This window comes from Rattus norvegicus, chromosome 5, assembly GCF_021556685.1.
Source record: "Rattus norvegicus strain SHRSP/BbbUtx chromosome 5, alternate assembly SHRSP_T2T, whole genome shotgun sequence".
NCBI classification, from domain to species: domain Eukaryota; kingdom Metazoa; phylum Chordata; class Mammalia; order Rodentia; family Muridae; genus Rattus; species Rattus norvegicus.
The window spans coordinates 29,981,610-29,995,412 of NC_141538.1; the positions used below are offsets into that span (position 1 = coordinate 29,981,610).

The window sequence follows — 13,803 nt, forward strand, 5'->3', positions numbered from 1 at the left end:
TGTGTGTATGTGAGTGTGTGTGTGAGTGTGTGTGTATGTGTGTAAGAGTGTATGTGTGTGTGAGAGAGTGAGTATGTGTATGTGTGTGAGTGTGTGTATGTGAGTGTGTGTGTGAGTGTGTGTGTATGTGTGTAAGAGTGTATGTGTGTGAGTGTGTGTGAGAGTGTGTGTGAGTGTGTGTGAGTGTGTGAGAGAGTGAGTGTGTGTGAGTGTGAGAGTGTGTGTATGTGTGTGTGACAGTGTGTATGAGTGTGTGTGTGAGAGTGTGTATGTGTGTGTATGAGTGTGTGTGTGAGAGTGTGTGTATTTGTGTGTGTGTATGCATTGTCGTCTTTGTATCTGAGATGCTTAAGGTCTGACACCTCTGTTAACAGCAGAGCTTATTCACAATTTCTTAACCCATTGTCTTTCCCTATAAGAATAATTAATAATTAATAATTAAAGTAATATTAATAAAGGAAAGACTTTTTTTACCTCCAAGTTCTGGGAGCCGGGTGACCAAGATGGGTGGCTATATCTGGTGAAGGATTCATGTTGCACCCTAACATGGCAGAAAAACAAAAGGGCAAATGGGCACAGACCCATGAGGCAACACAGCCTGCTCTTGTGGCACCGAACGGAAGCATCACGCTTTTTACTGCAAGTTTCTGTGGGGACAAGATTTATTCAAACCACTGAGCACAACTTCCTCACTGAAATAATAATTCTTATACTATGGGGTCCATCCAAGTAAAGGTGGTTGCTATAGCGACAACGTCCCTGTAACCTCAATCGGGCAAGCATCATAGTTTTGTAATCTTTGCAAATTCAATCAGAACAGGGCATTTGTCCTGGTCACAGTTTCATGTCTTTGAATATATGTGTTTTTAGAAAGTCGGTATACATCGTGATCTCATGTTCATGCCCTTGACCCAGTTTCTCCTCATCGTTTTATAATAATTTATACCACCGAGCCCTTTTCCATATATTACCAAACATTTTACTTTGCTATTTGTCAGTGGATGGACTTCCAGACCGAAGGCCGTCATGAAAGAACTGTGCTGCTGTGAACATCTGTATATGGGCGTATAGAAGATTTCACACAGGCATAGTTTTTCACTGTCTTGAGTACATGTGGGCATTGGCATCCGCTCAGCATCTGCTAGGGCCTCTGTGCTGGGTCCAGACATGGCTCTGTTTCACTTGTGGGTGCCCCTTTAATCCCGAACAATATATTATATATTGTCTCTTTACTAATCTCGCTGCACTTGCCCAAAATTCTCCTCCTGAGACTTAACCAGAGAACAAAGTCTCTTGGGCTTTTCTGAGACTTCCTTTGTCGCTGCAATGAATCTGAGTCTTCACCTTAGCCTCTTCAGACAGACTCTTCAGACAGGGGCAAAAAGCAGCCACATTCTTCACCAAAACACCACAAAAACAATCTCAGGCCACACACTGAAATTATTCTCCCTAAAGCCTCCTGGGCCAGGTCTATGCAGTTAAATTCACTCACAGCCACAAAGTCTTCCTGCCAGGATGGCTCATTGGTCCCCACTCAAACCATTTCGTGGCTTTCCAAATCCAAAGTCCCAAAATTCACGTTCTTCCAAACAAAAGTATGGTCAGGCCTATCAGTAATACCCAGGCCTTGGTATCAACTTCTGACTTACTTAGGGTTTTACTGCTGCGGACAGACAGCGTGACCGAGGCAGCTCTCACAGGGACAACATGTGACTGGGGCTGGCTTATAGGGTCAGAGGTTCAGTCCATCATCATCATGGAAGGAGCAGGGCAACGTCCAGGCAGGATGGTGCAGGAGGAGGTAAGAGTTCTCCATCCTCATCTGAAGGCTGCTAGCAGAGCACTGAGAGACTTATAACCCACTCCCTCCGGGCCACGCCCACTCCAGCAGGGCCACACCCACTCCAGCAGGGCCACACCCACACCCACTCCAACAGGGCCACACCCACTAATGGTGCCACTCCCTGGACTAAGCACATACAAACCATTAAAGGGCTGGGTTCAGCCATAGGGAGAGAAAATGAGTGGAGCTCAATAGCCAAAGAGGGATGAAGGCTGCGACTTTGATCTGGGCCATTGCAATGCTAGAGCCATGTAGCTCAGTTTAATTCAGGTTCCTATTTGTCATACAGTACAGATGGGTAAGAGAATTAAAGCTGAGTAGCACTCATGTGTGTGTGTGTGTGTGTGTGTGTGTGTGTGTGTGTGCACATCTGTGTGTATGTGTGTCTGTGTGTGCATGTGTGTGTATCTGTGTGTCTGTTTGTGCATGTGTATGTCTGTGTGTGCATGTGTGTGTCTGGGTGTCTGCATGTGTGTGTGTATGTCTCTGTGTGTCTGTGTGTACATGTGTGTGTGTGTCTGTGCATGTGTGTGTGTCTATGTGTGCATGTGTGTGTACATGTGTGTGTATGAGTGTGTCTGTGCATGTGTGTGTCTGTGCATTGTGTGCATGTGTGTGTCTGTGTGCATATGTGTGTGTGTATGTCTCTATGTGTCTGTGTGTGCATGTGTGTGTGTCTGTGCATGTGTGTGTGTCTGTGCATGTGTGTGTGTCTATGTGTGCATGTGTGTGCACATGTGTGTATGAGTGTGTCTGTGCATGTGTATGTCTGTGCATTGTGTGCATATGTGTGTCAGTGTGTGTGTGTCTGTGTGTGTTAGTCCTACAGCTTGCCATGTGGTGATAGTGTATCACCATAAGCAGACGAAACGTTCTGTCATGATGACCTTTGTCCTGTGACCCTTATAAGCAGGGCTGATGTCCTCCCTGACCTCTGTCCGCATTCCCCTGTTTTGCGTCTCTCTGACGTTTAAGAACTTGTTAAATGTGAAAATGTCAGATGTGGTCTCACGTGTTTGCGTTTGTCTGTGCTCGGACTCATGTTTGGCATAGATGTGGAGAAGATTTGCAGTGCCATTGAACTTCCTCTTGCTCATCTCTCGGATGAGAACCCTGGCTCCCACCCTTGTGAGGCAGGGCTGCTCAGTGCAGCTGCCCCAGTGAATAGGGAAGAACTCGACTTGAAGCCAGGGCCTCGAGAACACTGTGTGTGACAAGGGCTCAGTGTACAGAAGTCACCATCTCACGGGGTCACGGGGTCATAGGGGTCACAGGGGTCAGAGCACACACTAAGTGCTCTTGTCCTTCCTCCAGGTGGCGGTGGTGGTTATGGCAGCCATGATGACCCTGGATCCGGTGGGTATCCTCGGCCCAAAGTTTCTGTTGGGATCACAAGGAAAACGACGCTGGCCCCACTCTGGCCTCAGGGCTGCGCTTCTCCGCCGGCCCTGAGTGTTAATTCCCGTCGCCATCTGCACGATTTAAAAGGAGATAAAACCTGGGTTGCTCTTGATCCTGCAGGCTACAGGGCATGGTTTCTTGACCCTTGACCCTGCTGCCCTTTGCAACTGTGAAGGGGGTGGACACCTAAGCCGCAAAGGCCGCTCACCTCGGGATCCCTAGGCGTAAGCACTGGGCACAGAACCATCCCTGGCATCCATTGCACTGCAATCCTGCGTCCCTTGTTGGAATTCAGTTCCTTCTGAGACGCTGCCCACTGCTCCATCCTGCCGCATACGCTGCAGTAGTCAACGCAGGGCTTTGGGGGGGCGGGGCTCGCATCCAAACCACCAGAGAAATTCAGCTGTGCAGTGCAGGCGACATGAAGACCCCCGCCCCAGGGTAGGCGACCCACGTGGTTAGGACGGTCTGAGCGTCCGCCTCATAGACGTGAAGGTCATGGACCTCCGAGCCAGTGTGACCTGGGGACCTCGGAGCAGCTGAGTCCCGGAGGCTGCAGTCACGTGCTCAGCTCCGCCCCTTCTTCCGTACGCAGGCGCAGTGACAGACCCCGGCACCATAGCGGGCCTGGTCAGCACCCTGGCCGTGGCCCTTCTCGGAGCGGTGTCCGGCTACCTCTCCTACCAGCACCGGAAGTTCTGCTTCAGCGTCCTGCGTGAGTACAGCAGTGCTGCCTATGGTCTGCAGAAACCACTAGGCTTCCCTGCCCATCCACCCGCCCTTCCTAACATGCCGCGTCCTTCACTCGCTCCCTCAGGCTTGCCTCCTTCTCTCCCTCCCTGGACTCGCGTGGTGCCACGGACAGCACAGAGCCCAATCATTGGATCCTCCGTCCATGTCCCTGCACGGAGGGCTCAGTGGGCAGCGCTCAGTCTCAAGGGCTCCTCTGTTTCACATGGCCTCCTTTGTTTTGCCATTCGCAGGCGGCCTGGAGGAAGCCTACATGAAGGGGGAGAACCTGGAAGCCGTGGTGTGCGAGGAGCCCCGGATGGAAGCCTCGATGTGCGAGGCGCCCCCAGGTGAGGGCTTTTCTGTCCAGTCCTCAGCTCCTGTATACTCAAATGACACAGCCCCTATATATGCAAATGATTCGGCCACTATGTACGCAAATGACGCAGCCCCTGTGTGCGCATCATGGGCCACCCCACCTCTTGGCTGTCGAACCACATGCGTCCTGGGCGCTCCCATTCCGGGCTGGGGTGGGTTTTGCTTCCGAACCTGCACTGCGGTCCTGTCCGTTTGTCGTTTGTCCTTAGCTGTACATCTGAGTCTGGACCTGGCCTCGAACTCACGCCTGTAGCCGGAAGTGGCTTTGAACTTCCGATGCTCTGCTTCCTCCTCCTGAGGGCTGGGCTTACAGCCGTGGCTCCACATCTGTCTCTAAGCTTCTCGGTGGGAAAATGGCTAAAGAGAGGAAGCCAGACTTTCTGTTAACCACCCCTGGGGTCCCTGAGCACTTCCAGGGGTGGAGTGCAGGAGGGGGGGTCCCGGAAGCAGTCGTCATCACACGGAGCCACCACTGGAGGGATGAGTACCCCTGTGAAGGCATCAGATCCCACCATCCACTAGTCTCAGCGTAAGCGAGCCCATTCTGCAGATGGAGAAATCGAGGCACAGCTTTCTGAGCAGCCGGCCGGACTTCCACCTCTGTTTCTCTTGGCTCGCCCTGAGCTCTGTCCCCACGGAGGCAGTAAGGGGCAGTGGGCAGTAAGGGGCAGTGGGCAGTAAGGGGCAGTAGGCAGGCCTGGGATGTGCACGCAGCCTAAGTCTAAACCTCTGACAGGGACTTGGGAAGGGCAGAGGTGAAACCCTCCTCACCTGTGTCTTCTCTCCCTAGTGATGGACTCGACACAACACACACAGCCTGCAGAGCCCCCGGCACCCGAGCCCCCGGCACCGGAGCCGACCCGGATCTGAGGCCCTGGTCAGTGGTCAGCTCCCCGACACCGGAACCACCCCTGATCTGAGGCCCCGCTCGGTGGTCAGCGCTTGGCACCCGAATATCGTCGGCCCATCCTTTCCCTGGGTTCCTTCCCCGCCCCTGGCTTCTCCCCACACCGCATTTTCCCTGCCAGCCTTGGGTGTGCGTGAGTTGCGATTTCTGTGCCCTTCCGTGCGGACCGCGCTGACCACTGTGCAAAACGGACTCGGGAGAGACTCGGTGCCGAGATCTGCGACCCTGGTTCGACAAGTACTGTGTGCACATTTGTCGTTTTGCGCTGACCACTGAGTGCTGTGAGGAGTGCGCCCAGCTGGCACCTGGTGCATTCAGAGCCCACTTGAGACAAATCAGACAGCTGCAACACATGCTCACACACACACATGTAACACACACACACACACACGCACACACACATGCACACACAAAACATCACACATGCACACATATGCACACACAGGCACGCGCACAGGCACACACACAGACACACACACACATGCTTGTGTCTGCAGGTGTGTGTTACATGTGCGTGCTTGTGTGTGTGCGTGTGTGTGTGTGCACGCCAGGACCAAAGCTGACACCACTCCTCCTTGGGCTGCACCGTGCATTGTTCTTCGGCCCCCGGGAGTCCTACAGTGAACCTTGCAGGCGGGAGCTCAGGGCATTTCTATGCCATGTGGCCCAATGGTTTGCCACGTCAGAAAATCATTTGTGAGAGTGGAGCGGCCCGCTTGGAAGGCGAGGCCCACAGTGGACGACGTGATTGGCTCCGTGTATCCCACAGGCTGCACATCACCTCTGCTGAGCTGCAGCAGGAACCTGACCAATGAGCCATCCTGCTGCTATGCTGTCTTCTGGCGGCTCAGGAACCCGGCCATGGAAGCCATGGTTGTTGGTGGTCATCTCAGCTCCTAGGATTTGTTGGGCCCTACCTTGGGGTGTTTCCCTTCCCCTTCGCTGAGCCTTTTAGCCTGCTATAGCAAGTTGTTTACACCCTTGGCAGCTGCTCTTGGCCCCTGATTTGGGGCGGGACTTTCCATGGCACCCTTTCTCCCACCGAGCCTTCCAGCTTGTTGTTAAGTTGTTTATGCCCCTGATTGGGCCTGGGACTGTCCACCATACAGACTTTTCCTGTTTTCCTGATTGGGGATTTTCACCTGCCTTGTTGTTTTTCCATGGCTTTTGCCTCGGGTATATAAGGAGATCTCAGTAAAGCCTTGGTGGCACTCTCTGAAAACGGGTGACCCGTGTACGTGTTTTCTTTCAATCCTGCAGACCTATGCCCGATATTTACACACTGGCAGCACAGGCGTCCTCATTTGGAGGTCCCATGGAGATCGGGAAAGAGAGGACAACCTGACGGGATCATTCCAAAAGGCCAGCCGGCAAGGAAGCGGAACGTATTGGGGACAAGTGGTGACCACTGGAAAATCTAGAAGTAAGTAGCGCTACAAAGGTTTTGTCTTAGCGATGGGAGCTACAAGTTCCTCATTATTGGTTGTAGATCAGCTTGTAAGTTTACTCAAACAACAAGGTACTGGTATTAAGGTAAAGATAGCCCAAGAGTTTGTTAAAACTATAGAACTAGTCAGTCCTTGGTTTATAGCTAATGGAGGTTTGAGTATTCCAGATTGGAAACAGGTTAAATGGGATTTACAGAAGGCCCTCCAGGATGGGGGATCAGAGAACATTCCAATTGCTACCTTTTCCTTATGGAGGATAGTGAAGGACGCTTTACTTAGTGAAAATGCGAGGGTCAAAGTACATATGGAAATTGAAAGAACATTTGGAACTGCACAGGATGAACATACTAAAGAGTCAATTGTAGGGACAGCAGTGACTCTGATTCAACTTGCTATGAGTCTGATGCAGAAGAGGAGGTAACATTGGACAGGGAGATGGAGAAAATGAGCCAGGAAAGGCCCCAGTAAGCAGAATTCAGAAGGACCGTAGGAATTGAAAGCACATGCAAAGAAAAATAAAGATTTGGGCTAGTGGTGAGTAAACCTTGCAAAAGGGGACAAGGTAATAATGATAAAATGTTTTTGTATATGTGTTCTTTTAGAGTTATGCTAAAATCTAGAGAAGTGAAGTCAATTCCCATAGATGCTTTTAGTCTTTGGACCCTGATTAGAGACAGTTTACAACCTAGAAACATGGGTTTGAGAGAAACAGTCCTTCTGGACTCTCCACAGATGCTTTGTGAAAGAAGGGAAATGAGCTTAAGCTTTTTTGGAGCTCTCCTGGGGACAGAAGGAGGTGGGAAACCACTTGCCTCCTTCCTGGCTCCTATTGGAGAACTGCTTATTTCTGGCTCCGGGTCCATTACGTAGGATATCTGGGTCTTTTGGTGGGACACCATCTAGCTCCTTCCCTCTATGTCTATTGTCTGTCCTTGGTGCACCAAGCTGTCCATGTTTGTCAGTTTATGGCTAGGTTTTGCTTCTAGTTGCTTGAATGTTTTCTGTTTCATGTTTAAAAGAAAAAAAAATGGTTGAAACTTTAAATGCTGGTTGATTCCCCCCTTGATTTAGTTTTAAGTCCTTTCAAGAAAGGAACAAATAAATAAAAAGCAGTTTTAATTGACCTTTGGATCCCTGCATCATAGATAACTGGTTATCTCTGGTGTTAACTATCATGCGTGTCTCTGACTGGATCCGGCCTCAATGGAGGAATGTAGCTAGGAGCCTAGGTCTGTCCACTGGGGAAGCTCCCCAGGCGGCTGGCTAAATGTTTACACTAGCTGACCTTAAAGGTGCCAGCAGCTTCAAAGCTTCTATGGTAAGGGAGCTGATGGCTGTTTCTCTTAGAGAAATCTTTGACTTGGATTATTGGATTCAACAGGTAACAAGGTGCTTCTTTTAAAATGACAGCTAGAAAAAGTAAGAATGGTGTTTGATCCAAATACTAAAGATATATGTAGTCACTTTATTTTTTTCTGTTTGGTTTTAATGTATAATACACTCTACATATATTGGCAATAGGTTATTGGCTTTTAAGTTATTGGGTATGGTTAAAAATTGGTAACATTGGTAACAGAAAGTTGGCTTAAACCTGGAGTCATTCTAGACAACATGTGGCATGAGCCAACTCAGGGAAACAGGTATAGATTGGGATAATATTTTAATATAACTTTTATCATGGAAACCGGACTTATAAAAGAATTTAGGGCAATGTCTCTTTGTTAAGGTATTAGAGCCTGCACCATCGTTCGTTCATATGCAAGACTTGGCGGTCATACTTTATAGCACCAGGAATGGACTTGGAGTTTTTGGAGAGACTGGATTTTGGAGAATAGATTGTTTGTCGGAGGGTGAGTTTTGCTTTCCAAAGTTGTGGTTGTGCTCTGGTATTATAAGGGAAACTTAAAGATTGTGGTTAATGATTGCCAGTGTTACATTGACTACAGTTTACAGTCCGATCACAGACAGACTCAGGATTCTAACTCATACATATTTGTAGTTAAGGAAAAATCAAACAGGTGGATATTGTTAGAAAGGGTTGATGAGGCTATGGAACTTGTAAGAGCATTACAGCCTGGTTGCTTACTCCAAGTGCTATTTCAAGATATACATATAGAATTATTATAAGTTTACGAGATTGTTTATATGCTGTTTCTTTGCACTCTGGGGCTGTTATGAAATATTTAATTTTTGTGTTTTCTTGGGTGTTGTTTGCCTTGACTATACATTTGTATGCCTTTTTGAAAGAAAAATGTATTCATTTTTATTTATTTTGGTGAATTGTTCTTTGGCTGACTTTTGTCTGTGGTCCCTCTGCATACAGTTCCCTCAGTGGCCAGTAGAGGGCACTAGATACCCTGTTACAGATGATGGTTAAGCAGCCTATAGGTTCTGAGTGAGCAGCAGATTTTTGCATTGGGTTCTGTTGTTTATGACCTGGAGTTTGCCTCTCCCCTACTGTTTATCTCTGGTGTTAACTGTCATGTGTGTCTCTGACTGGACCCCGCCTCACTGGAGGAATGTAGAGCGCTGTGACAGCTGGTCTCCTGGGAGTCAGGTAGTACTGTCTCTGTTTAGGGTGGGCCTCGGGTGTCTCTGGTTAGAGCAGGCCTCCAGGGTCCCTGGAGTACAAACCCACAGGCCTAAGAGAATTTTGAGAGAGTGTGTACTATTATTTTCTACCGTCCCTTCACATTTCCTACATCTTTAATTGAGTACAGAGGTGGTAATTATGAATTAGATTTCCTAGGTGCCTCTCAAACCAAGAGTTTGCATGTGACTAAGTTCTAGCCAGAAACATATGAACAGAGTCCATAGGCAAAATGTCTGCCACTTTCTTATTTGTGTTTACCCTCCCTAGCTCTGAGGATCAAATTCCTATATTCTTAAAAATAGTTGCTTTATTCATATCAAGAATGTATGTGTAAAGTATCAATATCTGGTGTTGGGAATTGTCTTATTTTGGCTCCCCAAAAGCTGCACTTCCAGACCTGAGGGTCCCTGAGGACTCCGAGTTGCCATTGCCAATGTTTGGACAGAAAGACAGAAAGACAGAGCAAGGGATTGGAAGAGAGGTGAGGATGAAGAGAATCACCATGATCCAGAGTTAGAAGGATCAGATTTAAGAGCTACAGGAGAGATAGCAGCCTACAACGTAGGTGGAAGGCAATAGAACCCAATTGGGGGAGTGGGGTGTTTCCCAGAAGGTAACAGGGCAGCAGAGATAAAACATAGATTTAAAAGGTGTTAAACCTGGGATGCTGGGTAGAAGGGGAGATGTATGGTAGCTGTCAGGAGGATTAGAAATGTCCAGACATTGATTGTGTGTGTGTGTGTGTGTGTGTGTGTGTGTGTGTGTGTGTGTGTTTGTGTGTGTGTGTGTTTCATTCTCAAAATCAGAACTCTTGGGCAGGTGCCATGACTGCACTAAGGAGCCAAAACTGTAATTAATTCACCACTACAGTCTGTTACAGTGAGGTCCCAAGGTCGCATTAACCAGGACACAGAGGGGACACAGCCCAGTCAGCCAATGCACAGTTTATTCAGTTTCAGCAGGATAAAAGTTTCCCACTGTTTCTAGTTCTCTCCAGAAGCTGTTTCCCTAGCAATATCATATCTTGGATCTTAGTGACCCAAACCTCCTTGCAGACTGAGAAACATGTCAGCAGTCCACCTCTTAGATATGTTAGAGGTGCTGCTGTCTAATTAAGCTATAAAGAAAGTTACTTTCTCGTGAGAAAATGACCATGAAGTCCACGTCCTCAGGTTTGCAGCTTGCTTGGCAGACAGAGCACCAGGATCTGCTGCTTCAGGAAGTTGCCTCCTCTGTATCTCAGTGTGGTGAGAGTGACTGAACCATCCTAGGGTGCCCTGCAGCTGGCCGGCTAGGAGCAGTCGCCTCATGGCATTTCTCTAAATTAGAGAAAAATGGGGTCAACCCTAATCCCTAGAGAATGGCTCAGCAGACAGAGGGACCTGTGGCCCTGAATAGCCAGAGAAATGCTGCCCTCTGTGGATTGGCTGCCTACCTTTGGGCTATCACAGGCAAGGGAAAAGTCTCAATATTTGCAGCAGATCCAGTCTTTCCCAATAGCTTGGCCTGTGCCCTAATTAACTTAAGAACACTTAATAATTTTAGTATTAGTAATTTATTCCACATTTCAGCTACATAATTCAGACTGTGCCTAAAACAGGAAAAATGAAAGGAGGTAAAGTCTTAGTAATCTTGGAGGTAAGAATCAGGGACTTTACAGAATTACACAACCCTTGTTGTGTAACAAAACCTTCAAGAAGTTCCGCCTAAGCCTTGAGTGTGACCAAGCAAGACGGAGCCAGAAACAACATTCTGGTTCACGTTTATACCAGACTCAAGGACAATCATACACAATACACAGTCAGTCAGACATTTTATGTCTTTCCTGCTCCCATGGGAAGCCATGGAGCCAGAAACTCAGGTGATGAACTTCAGTCCAAACAAAGGAAGCCAAATAAAATAACAACCACAATAAAGAACCCTGGTGTGGTGCACACACCTTTGCTGGGGGGACAGAGACTCCATGTCCTCCCTAGCCAGCCAGCCCAGCTGACCTGTCCTATTCCCAGGCAATGAAAACTCCATTTTACAAAAATGGTGAAGGCACCTGAAGAGTAACAACCAAGGTTGTCCTCTGGCCTCCACACAGGCAAGATGGATTCTGGATGGTGTTTCCTTCTCCTCTGGAAGACACAGGAAACTCTACCACTCAGTCCTCCAAGGCTTCAGGCATCCGCATGGAAGGCACAGCAAGAGGAGAGACAGTGTCAGTGCATCCACTGCTCCACCACAGTCTGCTTTCTCACTGGGAAAACAAAGGCCTCCCAGGAATGCTGAAGCCTGCAAAGAGGAGGTAGAAACAGCTTTTGAATGACTCAAAAGTGTTTTTAAAAAATCTATTGAGTGAGTTCTCATTTGAAGTTCATAGAACACTCACTTCCTAGTTGAAAATTGGTATTTGAGGAGCAAATTAAACATCGAAACTTCCTAAAAATGTATCTTAAGGAAACCAAATAGGTCCAAATGATGACTGTTCCTCTGTATAGAAGACTGTTCATTAAGAATATGGAAAGCAAGACAGAATCAGAAAAGCCCACATTCTGTAATTCCTATTAAATTTAGCAATTTAGTTACTATGTTGAATTCTAATTAAAATGTTCAGTTGTTGGGACATAAGAAAGTCACATAGGAACAACAGTAACACTGCAGAGATGGTTGTCTTGTGGTCGGTGGTGAGAGAGGGGCTAAGGGATCAGTGAAAGCTCAGACTGGACCAACAAGCTCATCAGGTAAAGGAGATTGCCACCAAGCCTGGTGACCTGAGTGTGATCCCTGGAATCAGGTCCAAAGGAGAGAACTCCTCCCAAAAGTTACACTTTACTACACAGTACACAGTGGCATTCAGGTGCACAAGTGCACACACACACACACACACACACACACACACTCACACAGAAAGAGAGAGAGAGAGAGAGAGAGAGAGAGAGAGAGAGAGAGAGAGAGATGAATAAACATAATATATCTTGTAAAGCTCAAACATCACAATGCCTAAGAATGAATCCTAGCATCCAGTCAGTGTTGCGGAACAGAAGGCAGAAGCAGGCCATTCAGCAGGAGCAGCAGGCCAAGTCTTCAGCAAGCTAGTGAGTTTCTAAGAATGTGGGTCCTGAGCCAAAAAAGTCGGGAACCAGGCTGTGTCTGAACAAAGGGACCATCAAAGGAATTTTTGAGAACTGGATGCAGGCGTTTGCATTTCTACCAGAATTATTGTTAATGTTGGCATTCATTCTACACTCCACCCAGCAGTTACCTAGCAACAGCCAGGTAGGCCTGGCTTGCTATAAAAGGACTCTTTGGCCTCTCTTATGTTCTCTGACTCTCTAAACCCTTTGCTTTCCCTGACCCCTTTCCCTTTTTCTTCCCCTCCCCCATTGCTCTTCACATGTTTCTATCCAGCTTCTTCTCCTCTCTTCTCTCTTTCTCTCTCTCTCTCCCTCTTTCCATCTTTCTCTCCTCTCCCTCTCTCTCTGTCTCCTCCTTTTCTCTGCCTCTTCTCCCTCCTCAACTCCCCTTCTCATGCCCCTAAATAAACTTTATTCTATATGAGTCCCCATGCAGGGAGGATGCCTCAGCATGGGCCCGCTGAAGTGCCCCTCACACCACACTCTATAAAATGTATTCTTTTCCTTTTCGACCAAGCCAGCTCAGTCATTCAAAGGTTATGCAGGGCAGGAGTGAGGATTAAAAAAAGAAAAAAGACAATTAGACATCAATTAACACAACTCCAGCCAGTGCTGAGGCTGAAGCAGCTTTATTTCTCTCTGTCTGCTTTTGTATCACTTTAATTACATGCAGAACGGTCAGATCCTTTCTGAGCCAAGGAACAAGCAAGGTGATAAACAAAATCCTGGAACCATCTTTCTGGGGCTTAATCTGGATGACCAAGACCAAAGGATTGCCACACAGGCTTCAGCTGAGCCTGCTCTGAGCTTTGCATTAACTCAAAAGTAAATGTTCTTAATCAGGGCCTATATCCTGAGTACTGGCCCAAAGTCAGATTTCCACCTTGAGCTGAAGTCTTTTGCCCTGATAATGTCAGATTCCTGCCAAGTGTCTAGAAGCAAGTGGCCCCCAAAGGCTCTCTACACTTTTTATAAAACACATCAATTCTAACCGGCAGAAGGGTGCTGTGTGGAAAGGTAGAGATGCTTGAGTGAAGCAAGCAGGTAACAAAACATTGTGATACTTCAGTGACACCTCACCCTTCAGTACTGAGGAGGAGCTGGGCTAAAGTGTCCATAGCAGTAATTTCTCAATGGTAGGGAGATGCTATATCATTGCATTTCTCTTTATTTTAAACAACCATGATTTTTTTTCAGGATGCACACATGATATTTATTTGATTATCAGTTACTATTTATGTGATGTGTATGGGTATTTTTTTTGCAAGTATGTGGTGTCCACATGAATGCCTGATGCTCTAGAAAGCCAAAGAGGGCATCAGATCCTGTCAGTTGTGAGTTGACAGGTTCTTCTTGAGTTGAACTTGGGTTCTCTGTTAAAA

At 47.6% G+C, this 13,803-nt stretch overlaps 1 protein-coding gene across 2 annotated transcripts in view; it reads left to right on the forward strand.

Moving 5' to 3' along the window:
- Cd99l4 (CD99 molecule like 4) overlaps nucleotides 1-6,484 on the forward strand; it is a 47,014-nt gene extending 40,530 nt beyond the window's left edge. Inside the window, 4 exon segments of one of the 2 annotated variants that reach the window (NM_001419510.1) lie at nucleotides 3,158-3,199; nucleotides 3,840-3,959; nucleotides 4,228-4,323; nucleotides 5,142-6,480. In NM_001419510.1, coding sequence (NP_001406439.1) covers nucleotides 3,158-3,199; nucleotides 3,840-3,959; nucleotides 4,228-4,323; nucleotides 5,142-5,221 — 338 coding nt within the window. In that variant the 3' untranslated portion in view covers nucleotides 5,222-6,480. 2 annotated transcript variants of the gene reach the window in all.
- Nucleotides 6,485-13,803: the final 7,319 nt, after the last annotated feature.